General features: G+C 41.6%; 1 protein-coding gene across 26 annotated transcripts in view; it reads right to left on the reverse strand.

Moving 5' to 3' along the window:
- Positions 1 to 13905, reverse strand: part of TENM4 (teneurin transmembrane protein 4) — a 766066-nt gene that overhangs the window by 246622 nt on the left and 505539 nt on the right. For 25 of the 26 annotated variants that reach the window (XM_039490391.1, XM_039490320.1, XM_039490356.1 and 22 more), the window contains one exon: positions 6636 to 6888. In XM_039490391.1, coding sequence (XP_039346325.1) covers positions 6636 to 6888 — 253 coding nt within the window. Of the gene's footprint in view, positions 1 to 6635; positions 6889 to 13905 lie in introns of those variants that run through there. The other variant, XM_039490451.1, reaches the window with a different exon arrangement.

Raw genomic sequence — 13905 nt, forward strand, 5'->3', positions numbered from 1 at the left:
GCATCTTGAAACTTCAGTAAATTCCCAAGCCAAGACTAAAGAAGAGAAACACATCAGCACTGTGACACTTTATCACTTATGGAGGATTATGGGCTTACAGGATATGAGAGGCATGTGGTGAACTCTGTCACAGAAGATATATTCAGGTAGCAGGCTATACCAAGGGAAACTTCAGTACTGCCGCATTATGCAAACCTCCCTCTATGAAGAGTCCTTAACCTTAGTTTTCATCTCTCCTTCTCGCTAATGCCAGTACTTGTTTAGTTCAAGCCCCTGCCTTTGTTGGCTATGGGCTGCACTGACAGCACAGATCTGCAGTTGATCCTAGTGACAGGAATGTGATTCATATTCATAGCTTTCAAGTACAGTGGATCAACATGCTTGAGCTGAGACACAGCACTGGAAATATCAACCCATCTCAAAGTATTTACTGCTTCCACTCGTTCCCCAAGAATGCAGGAAAAGTTGGATGTTTCATTCAATGTAATAAAGAAGCTACACCAGGGGTCGGCAACCTTTCAGAAGTGGTGTGTCGAGTTTTCATTTATTCACTCTAATTTAAGGTTTCGCGTGCCAGTAATACATATTAACGGTTTTAGAAGGGCTTTTTCTATAAGTCTCTAATATAGAACTAAACGATTGTTGTATGTAAAGTAAATAAGGTTTTTAAAATGTTTCAGAAGCTTCATTTAAAATTAAATTAAATGCAGAGCCCCCTGGACCGGTGGCCAGGATCCGGGCAGTGTGCGTGCCACTGAAAATCAGCCTGCGTGCCATGCCATAGGTTGCCTATCCCTGAGCTACACACTCGCACACAGAGCCTTTAATGGATAAAAGGCAAGGCACCTAACAATGCAGTAATCAGTAAAGGTTCATGAATAGTTAAAATTTGTGTAAAACTGGTGATTCCACATATTTCAGTTGTGAACTGTCAATAAAATGGGAGAGAACACTGGGTTATGTGAGCTTCTGATGCATGTCAGGAACAGAGCGGCCACACACTGAGCTACATTGGCCATTATTATACAACCGCACTCTTCATTTACTGAGGACCAGATTCTAGCCCCTTACTTAATCTGCGTAGGGGTTTACTCTGGGTAGATTTGCTAATTCTAGAGTAAAATCCTGACTCAACATGAGTCAAGGAGGTATAATCTGGTCCTCGGTACTTACAGCCTGAAATTCTCTGGGACTAGTATTGTCCTGAAGCTACAGCTGTGCCAAACAAATGGCCATCTCAGCTGGCATTTATTTGCTCACTGCAAGGTCACATTTGCCAGAACAGAAAGGAGAGGTCAGAGAAAAAAGGGAGGAATAAAGAGCAGAGAAAGCATGGGGAGAAATTACTCACCTGTAAAGATCTCTCTGCTGAGCAAAGATGTTTTTATACAATAAATTGCTTTTAAAGCAGCAAAGGAAGGAGAAGTGGAGAAAAGAGAAGTAGAGGAAAAGGAGAGAGGAGTGAGGAAAAAGAAATGAAGAAAAAGAGGGAAGGAGGAGGTGTGAGGAGGGGCTCCTCTTCCAGCAACATATGAAATTCTCATGGACGTAGTATTTGTAAGATTTAAGCACCTATACTTTGCATTTATGTTAGCTTTTGCATTAAACTCAACCCGTCCCCACAAAACCCTCCACTCTGAACATCCCTAGATAAGGTCATTCAAAAGCTGAACCCAGATCTGAATTCTGCTAATAGTCCCAATGTTATTAAAAATCAAAACCAGACACTTTCAAATTTGGGATGGGAGAGGTTTGCAATCCAGTGTTGTATACACATTTTCTAGCTTGCGCTGGTCTCTGTTTAAAAGATATAGCTTTCTCTTTACGTTTTCTCTCTGTGCTGGCTAATGTGGAATTACAAAAATGGCTATTCAACAGAAATACAGTTCCATTTTGACATGAGATTATCACAATACCATATTTCTATACTTCAAAGGTCTTAATTCTTGGATTAATTTATCTGAACTTGAACTTCTTGTGGTTGAACTTTTTGTGGTTTACTTATTTATTATTCCACTAGTTGCTGATCTTTTTGATCCCTAAGTAGATAGATTTTTGCAGTGGGAAGAATCTACACAATTACTGTACATAGCAGGAAGAATTCTGCTTTCAAGTCTGAAGGACAAACCTGAACAACGGTGTCTCGTCTCTCAGAGCTCTCTCAGAAGTAAAGGGAAGATCTGTGGATGTCGGAGATGAGCCGTTTCTAAACCTCCATGCAGTGCAGTCTCTCTTTATTATGTTGCCACTATCTCTACAACATATCTTATTATCCAAATAGTTTGTTTAGTGGGGGAACAATAGTATCTGGATGCTGTCCAACTGAATTACTAGTCAGCACAGAATCTTTTACCTGTTTTTTATCTGGAAAACTCTCAAGTGACACTGGTCATAACCAAACATAAAGGCAATATAATGCCCTTCCAGCTGACGTGTCAGAAGCTACATAACTGCACACCAAATAATCTGTTTTCTATACAATGTCAATGTATAGTGTGATGACATCCAAGATCAAGTAACAATGACAGCAGTTTGTGAAGCAAGTGAAAGCCTTAACCTACATACAAAGACTTCTTCTTGTGAGTAAATTCTACATGACCAGTCTGGTTAAGAGCAAAAAAAATATGAATTCCCCAATATGTCTATGACAGTTAAGTAATATGCAAATAAAACATGCTGCTTCAGGCTTGGAGAGACATTCACCAGACCTATTATGGTGGAGCAGTAGTGATGCTATAATTAAGGATGTATCAGAGTTTTCAGTCTTACAGGGGGCATAGTCTTGGCTCTAGATACCTGACAGACCACCTCTCTTTCTCTCCATGCATCACTGTATTTGTTAAGATTTCTGATGCTCGCTCGCTCTCCCTCATGGTCATGGATTTGGACATCTAGAAGCATGATGTTTTCAGGGGAGGGCCTTTATCTCTGAGGTTACACCACTGATCCCACAAAGCCAGGTTATTATTTATTTTGGGTATGCAGCAGGTGCCCTGAGACCTTAAGTAGATTTGGTGACCCCATTGTGCTAGGCACTGTACATCCACAAAAGAAGGCAAGACCTCTCCTCCAAAGGCCTTACAATCTAAATTAAGACAAGATGCAACAAGGGAGTGTAACAAATAGCAAGAGGGAGGGAAAGAGTAAAGCCATTATAACAACATGGTTACATAGGCTAACAATATGCATAATTTGACTGCGGTGAATCAACTGAAAGGTATTTTCCCCACCTTTTTCTTTCTTTAAAATGAATACAGTCTGCTAGACCTGACTACCATTCAATGTAGCTATCATTTTTGGCTCAGTTTCTTCTAGGAGTTAGGGCCTTAGTTGATATTAACAATTTTCATACTGTTTATTACAGGGGTCGGCAACCTTTCAGAAGTGCTGTGCCGAGTCTTCATTTATTCACTCTAATTTAAGGTTTCACGTGCCAGTAATACATTTTAACGTTTTTAGAAGGTCTCTTTCTATAAGTCTATAATATATAACTAAACTATTGTATGTAAAGTAAATAAGGTTTTAAATAAGGTTTTTAAAATGTTTAAGAAGCTTCATTTAAAACTAAATTAAAATGCAGAGCCCCCCAGACCGGTGGCCAGGACCCAGTCAGTGTGAGTGCCACTGAAAATCAGCTCACGTGCTGCCTTCGGCACACGTGCCATAGGTTGCATACCCCTGGCTTATTATATATTATGTACTCAAATCCCGAGACAATACAGAAGGAGCATATTTAAAAATAGGTTAGGCCCCTACATAGCCCTGATAGCTAAGGGCCTGATCCTGGAGTAACCTCACTGAAATTAAAGGGTCTACTCATAGAAGGGTTGCAGAATTGGGCCTAGAATAAGCTATGATGTACATTTCCTTAATAGAAAAACAAGTTGTAAAGTTCACTGCCTGAGTATATATGCACCAGAGTTTGTACCCTAATAAAATTACTGCAACTGTGGCTAAGTCACATTTATAGTACTAACATGTAATTCTGTCCTAATCTTTTGGGGCCAGCTTCTTAGTTGGGTCTTAATCAGTCTGTCCCTGAGAAATCAATTAGCCTGAAATGCCATAAAAATGTTGAATTGGGACATAATTTCGAGGTTCAGAGGTGCCTGCAAACATGGCTCTTACCCAGATAGATCAAAACATACACCTGCTTTTAAAAACAATGTTCTCAGCAGTGCAGCTTTGGTGACTCAACTGGGCAGATTCTGCCCTAGAGCGGATGCACAGAGCCCCCATTGATCTCAGTGAGAGTCCATACATGCAATGGACTGACAAATTTGGCCCTTGGCTTGGTTTTGGGACCTAGTAAATGTTATTTTCTGTCTGGAATCTATCCTGGTGGTTTGTTCATCCCAACTGAAGCAGTTAAGTGAATTTATATGCCCTAGGGAGGGGGAGAAACAGATATAAAGGTTGAGACCGAAGTGGGGCTCCAGTGGCTCTCTTCTTGGGCAAAGGGAATGGTAGAACGCGATCTCTGGAGAATGAGGAGGTAATTCTGCAAGCTGAACAGGAGTAGAGGCATCTGCCATCAGGGGAAGTCTTGAGTCAAAACTGCTGAGGAGGCCCAGGTGTGAGGAAGTGGGGTTGAGGAACTATAATGAGCCCCAACAGATTTGGTGGGGAAGGCAGAGAATTGGTGAATTGAAAAAATTGTGTGCATGTTTGTTTGTGATAGACAGTATGTGTTAGGGCATGTCTACACGGTAAGATAGTGTGCAGCAATAGGTGTAAACACAGCACAGTAACTGGCCAAGTTGACCTGGCTACTGCACAGTAAAAGTTCCCTACGGCACTTTGATCTACTCTGCTTTGAAACGGAAGTAGATCAAAGCACACTATGGAACTTTCATTGTGTGGTATCAGGGCCCACACAAGCAATTAGTGCGCAGCAGGCTAGCACGCTGCGGATTTATACTCCAGCTTGCCACGCACTACCTCACTGTCTAGACAAGCCCTTAGTGTGAGCGCATGCACATATTCAGGATTCACTGTATGTGGGTGTGTCTCTGCGAGAGAGATTGGGTGTGTCCAGGTGTGTGTGTTTTCACTTTTTCTTCACCGGAACACAAGCAGTGGGAAAGGGGTAAGAGACTTGGCAGCCTCATCTCTTATCCAGAAGCTGCAGCAACAAAATATCAAGAGCAGGTGAGAGGAAGGGCTAATCAGGCTGGCACTAAATAATGCTAGGGAGCATCCTTTTCATTATCCAAGTAGTTACGGGTATGTAGCATATCCTGCATGGGAATACAACAGGGAGCATGCACAACGATCAGGGGATACTATTATTAATTCAGTCATATCCAGAATGTTCAGCAAAATCCCAGAGAGTCAAAGGGTATGGATCAACTTAAGACTATGTGAGGTCCAATGGTAAGTGTCTATATGCATTATAGATAGATCTGACCCTCATTTTAGCCTTCTTGTTACTCTGTTCTTAAACTGAATTCATAAAAGTTTATGTTTGTTGGTTCTTGAAGCAAACAGTGGGTAATTTTACACATTATCCATTCTTTGTGTGTACTGTGTTAGGACAAGTTAGCAGCACATCTGTTACCAGGTACCACACTGATCTACAGACCATTTCTAATTTATAGGACGTTTACTTCTTCATAAATATGAAACTTTAATACTGTTTACATGTAAATCCAAATAAGACCACCCGCCGTCACTTCCACGAAACTGGGTGGTTTCATTCTTAGACCTTCGATAGATTTGCTGAAATCTTAGTCAATGTTATGAGGAAAACACATTTTAAACAGAGCAAGTTCCTCAGGATAAATAAGGACAATACTGAGACATACAATTATCCAGGACCAGAAAGGTAGGAGACATGTGGAAAAGAACATGAGAAGCTAATGGAAGCAATATTCATTAACTCGTGCCACTATTCAGTGTTCCACACTTCTTGAAGCAATACCGTAGGATAGTAAAATGCAGCAATTATTCCCCCCTTTCCCATTAGGTCTAACTAGATCAACCTTTCCTGCATTATATATTACAATTATATCTGCTGGATAAGGCACAGCTAGAAGGCTAACTTTTCAATATATTGACTGAGTTCAGTTTCATAAATAGGGTATTGATTTATCCCACCACACAGGAAGAAAATACATTAAGAAAAAACATTTTAAATCTATGATTGTGGTTTTAATTTTAAATGGGGGAAAAAATTATAAGCGATTGTTAATAATAATGGTATTTTCAGTCTATGGAAGCAGAGCAATTTTCTGTTCTCTTAGTCTGAATAAAAGACACGAGGAATAACATATACAACTTGGAATGCATAAATTAAACATCAGTTCACAAGCTGAACCACTCACTAAACAGACATATTTTTCCACATATACTGTGTTGTTGTAGCCATGTTGGTCCCATGATATTAGAGAGACAAACTGGGTGAAGTAATCTCTTTTATTTGACCTACTTCTGTTGGTGAGACACACAAGCTTTTGCACTTACACAGACCTGAAGAAGAGCTCTGTGTAAGCATGAAAGTTTGTCTCTGTCACCAACAGAAGTTGGTCCAATAAAAGATATTACCTCACCCACCTTGTGTCTCTACTATTTTTCTACGGCATACACTAAACTGAATATAGAATACTGTAAACAACTAAAAAAAAAAAACCTACCTAGTCTCCAGTGGGATGTTACTGTTGAGTAACCAGTTGTCCTGAGCATGGGCTGGCTCTTGGGTGCTGGCAGGGTGCTCTCCAGAAAGAGAGTGGTCAGTAGGAGCAGGGCTGGGGTTGCTACGTGGTGTGAAGTTCCCTCTGTTTAGGGAGTTGATGGAGGCTGCATGATGCTGATTTGGCGTGTGAGCATGCGGTAGTGGAGGTGGAGGAGTTCGAAGTCTTGAATGGTTCTGAAGACCCGGAGGATGATCTAAAACATAAGTAAGTATTTGTAAGGTTCAGGACTCCAGCCAATGTTCATTTCGCAAAAGCAGTTCAAAGAAGTATGAAAACTATGGATATATCTACCCAGCAATTAAACACCCGTGGCTGGCCTGGGTCAGCTGACTCGGGCTCATGGGGCCTTGGCAGTGGGGATGTCTGTGTAGATGTCTGATCTCAGCTGGAGCCCAAGCTCTACCCCGCCCGCCCCCCCCCCCCCAACCGCAGCATCTCAGAGCTTGGGCTTCTGCCAAGCCTGAACGTCTACACAGCAATTTTCAGCCCCGCAGCCTGAGCTCGGTGAGCCCAAGTTAGCTGACCCAGGCCAGCCACAGTCATGCCGTGGGTCTTTTATTCCACTGTAAACATACCGTAAAAGACCACAGACACGAAATCAAACTCAAAAGACAAACATAGTCATGTTCTATAAGTTCTAATGAAACATACAATACTTATATAAAGTGAACAGCAGAACATACAAGAATGTTATAAAGGCTTATAACACTGCAAAAGGTCTGTTCCTATCATCAAATTATTTCTGATCCACAACTGCAGGTGTAATTGCCATCTTTGTAGTGATGCTGATTTATGACAGACCATGCAAAATATAACCAGTCTAGGTAAATAAAGCTAGGCAAATACACTTTCTAGTGAAGTTTGTTCTCACTACTTTGCTTGAATTCTCCAAGCATCTAACCAGACCAGAAGATAGGGGTAAAAGATAGGATAGTTTATTCTGGATTTCAGGAAAGACATAAGACTATATCAATACACAATTTACAAATGTAGACAGTGTGAAATGAGGGAGAACTACTGAAACTGCGTACAAAAAGGCTTGGAACATAGATATAGGTTTCAGTGAAATGAAACAGTTAAGGATGAGGAAAGGAAAGAAGTGTGGTACTGGGGCAGTGTTAAGGCTACTTTGTATAAAATTCCAGAGAGTGTCATGTGCTAGTGAACAAAATCTGATGAGGTTGAGATTAGGGAAGGAGGGGAGCGAGAGCAAATGCTCCAGAAAAGAACAAACACATGAAGAAAGATTAGAACAGATAAGGATTTTGGGTATAAAGTAACTGGTGGATAATTTATTTTGCCCATCTTTCCTGGGAAATTAAGAAAAACGTAAAAACTGCTAATGGATCCTGTGGGAGATGGATAGCTCAGGGTACTTGATAACGAGATACAGAATGCTTAACCTCTACATCACTGGTTTCAACAGGTTAACAAATCATCAACATATCATAGTTATATGTTGGCCTATGAGAAATATGCTCATCTTAGCTCAGATCCTGCTAGCCTAGTGTCCATATCATGCAAAAATACCAAAAATGCCATTAATTCATGATCTCTATAGAGAAGTCAAAGACTAAATAGCCATGGAAACCTGGGCATGGTACTTCTAAGTTGTCACTGAAGCCCATGGCAGGGCAATGAAGAGGAGAACCCATGCTTAGTAACAGACATTAGGCTCCTTACAGCAGGGACTTTTTTTCCTGTGTTCTGTGTTTAAAATGCATCCGACGAAGTGGGTATTCACCCACGAAAGCTCATGCTCCAAAACATCTGTTAGTCTATATGGTGCCACAGGACTCTTGGCTGCTTTAACAGATCCAGACTAACACGGCTACCCCTCTGATACTTGTGTTTAAAATAACAGCCATACTGGGTCAGACCAATGATCCATCACCCTGTTCTTCTGGCAGTGGCCAATGCCAGGTGCTTCAGAGGGAATGAACAGATCAAAATGAAGAAATCCCATTGGGTTATATCACTCCCTGAAAGGGAGATCCCTGTAGCTGAGCCAATCTGTCTGCTGGTTTAAGAGTCCAGCTACGTGGAATGCATGACTAGCCTGCAGGTGCAGCTCTGCCCAACAAAACAACTTCTCTGCAACTTCTGCCAGATTCCAGTTGTGGATACCTCCCTAGCTCTGGATATCTCCCTACCTACAAAAGCTGCATTTTCCATTTGGAGTCACAAAAGGCAATTGACTACCTGGTCCTTGGACGCTAAAAAGGCTCTGCACAAAGCCATTGAAAACATTCTGAAGTCTGTCCCGAACCATGTATCCTCAGTTGATTGGGAGATAAAGGATGTAACCCAGCCTTTCCTGCTGGCTTCCAGTGTAATTGCTGTAAACTGGGGATTAATTAAGAGCAACACCGATAAACACAGAGATATCAAACTCTCCACATCAGATAAATTCTTACACCAAGGTCACCAATCTTTGGGTTCTGTGGAATAGTAAGGCCAACATAATTTGTCTGGAGTGGCAATGGACCCAAGGGACCAGTTACATTCACGAGAATCTGATAACCCGGGAGATGTAGACTTTCTTGCGCCGTAGATTGGTGAGATAACCAAATTTTATTTGCCAGGTGTCCTGTTTTAGAGATATGCTTCTCTGATGGAAGGACTGTCACTAACTTGGTGTTGAAGAGGGCTCCTAAGTATATTAGCCGTTGATACAAAATTGTGAATGAGTCCTGTGTTCGATTCAGAGTCCTTTATTTTCACTAGATTTGGCAAGACTGGCAAAGGAATGAAGTGGTTCCTAGAGAGGGACTGGGAGAACTCCATGGTATGCTACAAAAAGCACCAAAACCTGTGATTAGAAAGGCGGCTTCTGCCAGAGGTGACAGCTGACCTAAGTCTCTTCCATGGAAAAATGTTCTTTCTGAGGAGCACCTCTGAAACCTGGATGAGAACCTTGACTTTAGGTCAGAAGCAATGAATGTTGTTTCAGTCTCTCTGAGTTGACCCCCTTAAACTTATTTAGATTCCTTTAGACTCAGAAGATTACATTCAAAGGTGATGAGTGAGATCTCCAAAGGTGCCATTACACTAATTCAGAATCCCCTATCACTGCTTCTTCTTCTTTGATTCCCATACATCAGGCTGATGATGGGGCCAAATGAAGTCTTTCTACCACTTTCTAACTTGAACAAGCTTCACTGCTCCATTCATATTTAAACTTTTTTGTTCTCTGTCATTCTTCCCCGTATCTATCCAATGCAACCTTGTTCTCCTCTATTTCTATGTCCTTGCACTTGGGTGTATATTGCCATAGATGGTATCCTTTTGGGATCTATTCTTGACATCTGTCAAAACCATCAGAGTTATCTTTCTTGAATATTCTCTAACAGCTTTAATTCTTGGCCACACCATTTTCTCATCTCTTCATTTTTTATTTTCTGCAGTCTCGAAACTTTCACTATTCCCCAAGCCCAGTTCATGTCTGCAATCATAATCTTTCATTCATTAAGTATCAGAGGGGTAGCCGTGTTAGTCTGGATCTGTAAAAGCAGCAAAGAGTCCTGTGGCACCTTATAGACTAACAGACGTTTTGGAGCATGAGCATCCGACGAAGTGGGTATTCACCCACGAAAGCTCATGCTCCAAAACTTCTGTCAGTCTATAAGGTGCCACAGGATTCTTTGCTGCTTTCATTCGTTGATTTCCCTCATATTCTAGCATTCCAACCCGTGAAGCAGTATTGACACAACTGTCTCATATATAAGGCCCCAGTTGAATCAGGGGATGACTGACAAATGATTTTGGCTAAGTTGCAGATAAGACATGGAAAATCACAGAAAAGTAATAATGGACTTTTATTAATTATGGTAATTTGGAAAAGCCAGAGAAGATGTATTTGTTCAAGAAAAATTTACTGGAACAATATAAACACTCAGGTATTACTTTATGACTGCTAATTTTTTTAATAACCAGCCATTTTGCTGCAACTATGTTACGGTCATTAATGCGTGGGGCTGAGAGCCGGAGCCCCGGCTGCCCACGGGGCTGAGAGCTGGAGCCCCAGCTGCCTGCGGGGCTGACAGCTGGAGCTCTGCTCGCCTGCGAGCTGACAGCAGGCACCCCGCTGCTCCGGGGCTGACAGCCTGAGCCTGCCATCGTCAGCTGAGATAAATGAGGTTGTACTGTACTAATGGGGGGGGGAAAAAGTCTGTTGCAAACCTCAGAATGTATGCAAAATTGTGGACTGTGCAAAGTAAGCTAATTAAAAGCCTAATATTGTGGGTTCCACAATTTATGCAATATTGCAAATTAAGCAGAGCCTTACTCATATATATGTTTTTTATTTTCATTGAAATGTCTTTATTATTCCAGCTCTTGCAGCTTTTTTTGAATGCAGGAGCAGCTAGTCCAATTCTTCTTTTTATGCCATCTTCACAATTCCCATTTTTTGATACTAGTCCTTCAAGGCACAGTTCTTTGCCTTTGAGTTTGATCTTTATCTCTTTCTCTTGTCTTCCAATTGCCATAACTTCTGTCTTTTCTGTGCTGATCTTCACTCCAAATTTTCAGCTTTCCTGGTCTACCTTGTCCGTGATACTCTGTAAATCCTCCTTGGTCAATTCTTACCACTAATTACAAACAAATCTACCAAATGTGTCAAGGAGTTTAAGTTGGCCTAACATACACGGATAAGTCAGATACAAGAGTAAGTTAAAGTAGTTGCTCCTATTTTAACTTATACTTTCTTCCAGATCCTCAGTGTGTAAAAATTAAGCCAACCTGTGTTTCTTACACATGGGTAGAGTGAGTATAAATAGGTCTAGGGGAGTTTCACTGAGTGTAAGGGAATCTGACTTATCCTTAAACTCACCCAAACTGGTAACTCCACAGCTAGATCTTCAGCCAGGGCCTGGTTGTCTCAGATGGCTCTCCGCATCATGCAGATTTTTTCTAGGAAAGGGAAGGTCCATGGTCCTGGCTTGTTTGCCATCCAGGTATATAAAAAGGAGGGACTGAAGAACAGATGCAAACCAGGCCTGATTCCAGTCCTGTAGTACCATGCAGACTGGACCATCAGACCATTCAGCTGCGAGCCTGGTGGATCTTGGGGAATTCCACTTATTTACAGTGCTGGGGATGAGGTTAGCAGTAAAGGACACCAGAAAAACTGCGTCTCTGATTTAGACAACCCGGTGACATAGCCTAGGAATGTTTCTCTCTCTCCTTCCTCTTGGGAAGACGCAGCCACCTTTTTTTCTACAGCAGCAGAACACATGTCCCATTTACCGAGAGGTAGAAGGAAGACAGGAATGTAGGCAAGGTGCACACCAACAGATGCAGTCTTAGGAGCCAAAATTCCAACCTGCAGAAGAATCCATCTACTTAAGAATAGAAGGTGACAAGGAACATCCCATTAGTTCCAGCCTGAGGGGGAGAAACATAAATAGAGGACTTCTGTTTCTAGGGCTCTCAATCTAGCACCTTTCAGAAGAACTTTCCAAACAAGGTCAACGTACCAAGGGATTCCAAATCCAGTTATTCCAGTTTTCATTACAAATGATGGCTGACATTTATGGAAAGGTGCAGGAGGCAGCGGAGGGCAAACAGGTGAATCCCAGTATGCACAATGTGTCTTTTGTAACATTCCTCTAGTATTGGCTGACTCTTTCTATTGGAGACATTAATTTAAGACTCTGAGTCAGAGCCTATTTCTAAAAAGCTGCTATGTAAATTCCAATTTACACCCTTTTATTGCAGACACATCGCAGATGCTATTATGGATAATGCCTTTGAACCAAGTAAAAATGTGTCATTTTTGTTCTGTATTTGCATACCCTCTGTGATTTCTTTGCTAAGTAAAGACAGCACATTTGTCTAACTCTTGTCTGTGTGATTTTTCACGGGATTTTATAGCTTACATTCCTTTTTCTGACAGTCAGGTACCTTTTCCCACCAGAAAAGTCTTAATTTTATTCATATACAAATTCTGAACACTTATGTCATGTCTGAGCATTACTGAACTTGATATACCTTGACTAGGATTACAGCCTATTTCTCTTGCCTTACAATCCTCTCTTTTTCTTCTCAAGTTGGAGACATTAACAAAAAAGATATCTGTAGAAAAAGTAGGCTGTGAAATTCTGGTAATGAAAATCACCACAGGTGAGCAAGACTTTTGGATGAGACACAAAATCAAGGTTCTGACCACCTGTCATCATTAAAGACCCCATGCATTTGCTAGGGCAGGAAAGTCTTGACCAAATTCCCATGTAAGGAACTAGGGCTGGTCTACACTACAAAGTTAGGTTGGCTTAACTACATCACCCTGTGTGATGTAATTAAAATGACTTAAGCCCCTGTTTAGACACTGCTAGGTCAGCGGAAGAATTCTTCCATCAATCTAGCAACCACCTCTTAGAGAGGTGGATTTACTACAGTGACAGAAAAACCCTGTTCATCACTGTAGTAAGTGCTGCAGTTGTGCTGCTGTAGCATTTCTAGTGTAGACAGACCCTAAAATTGCCACTGTCCTTTCAAATGAACATGGTGTTCTTCACTTCCTGCCCAAACTCTTGTGTAATAGAGCTCAGATCAAGTGTATTACCTGTGTGTTAAATGGCTGCCATCTTTCACGCCCTTGGCAGTAGGACTTTAGTCCTGGGTGCAATGATTCTCATATATCATGTATGTGTATGTGTATATAATATTTGGGATCCTATTTACATGCACATTTATTAATACAGGCTTAAGCCCGTATTAACTGTTTTGCAGATCCTACTCCCTAGAGAGTCAGGGACAGGCGACGCTGTCCCAAGTAGAATAGCCAAGTGCTGCCCCTGGATATCAGGGGTTCACAGCCTTTGCATGGATAGTTCTAACTTCTCAATGACTGCAAGAGCTCCACCAGGTTTGAGGGCACCCTTCCCATGCAGGTGTAAGGTGGCCAATACTGAGCCCACCAGTGGGACAACTTCAGTGAAGCTCTGAAGAATTCCAAGTAAACAGTGTCCCATTTTGTGGCTTTCAATAGCAGAAGGGACAATCCCGCCCTTTATGTGCAGTCAGTCTGCTGATGAAAATCATACTTGTGCCAACACAGGGACCAGATTTTCCAGACAAAGCAGACCAGACACCAGGGGATAAAACAAATCATTCTTAAAATAAACCCCCAAACTTTCCAACAATGTCTCAAACTTCTAGCAATGCAGGCCCTGGGAGTGCTTCTGCCTTAAAGGGACGGCAACAA

Source organism: Mauremys reevesii, linkage group 1 (assembly GCF_016161935.1).
Source record: "Mauremys reevesii isolate NIE-2019 linkage group 1, ASM1616193v1, whole genome shotgun sequence".
Classification (NCBI taxonomy): Eukaryota; Metazoa; Chordata; order Testudines; family Geoemydidae; genus Mauremys; species Mauremys reevesii.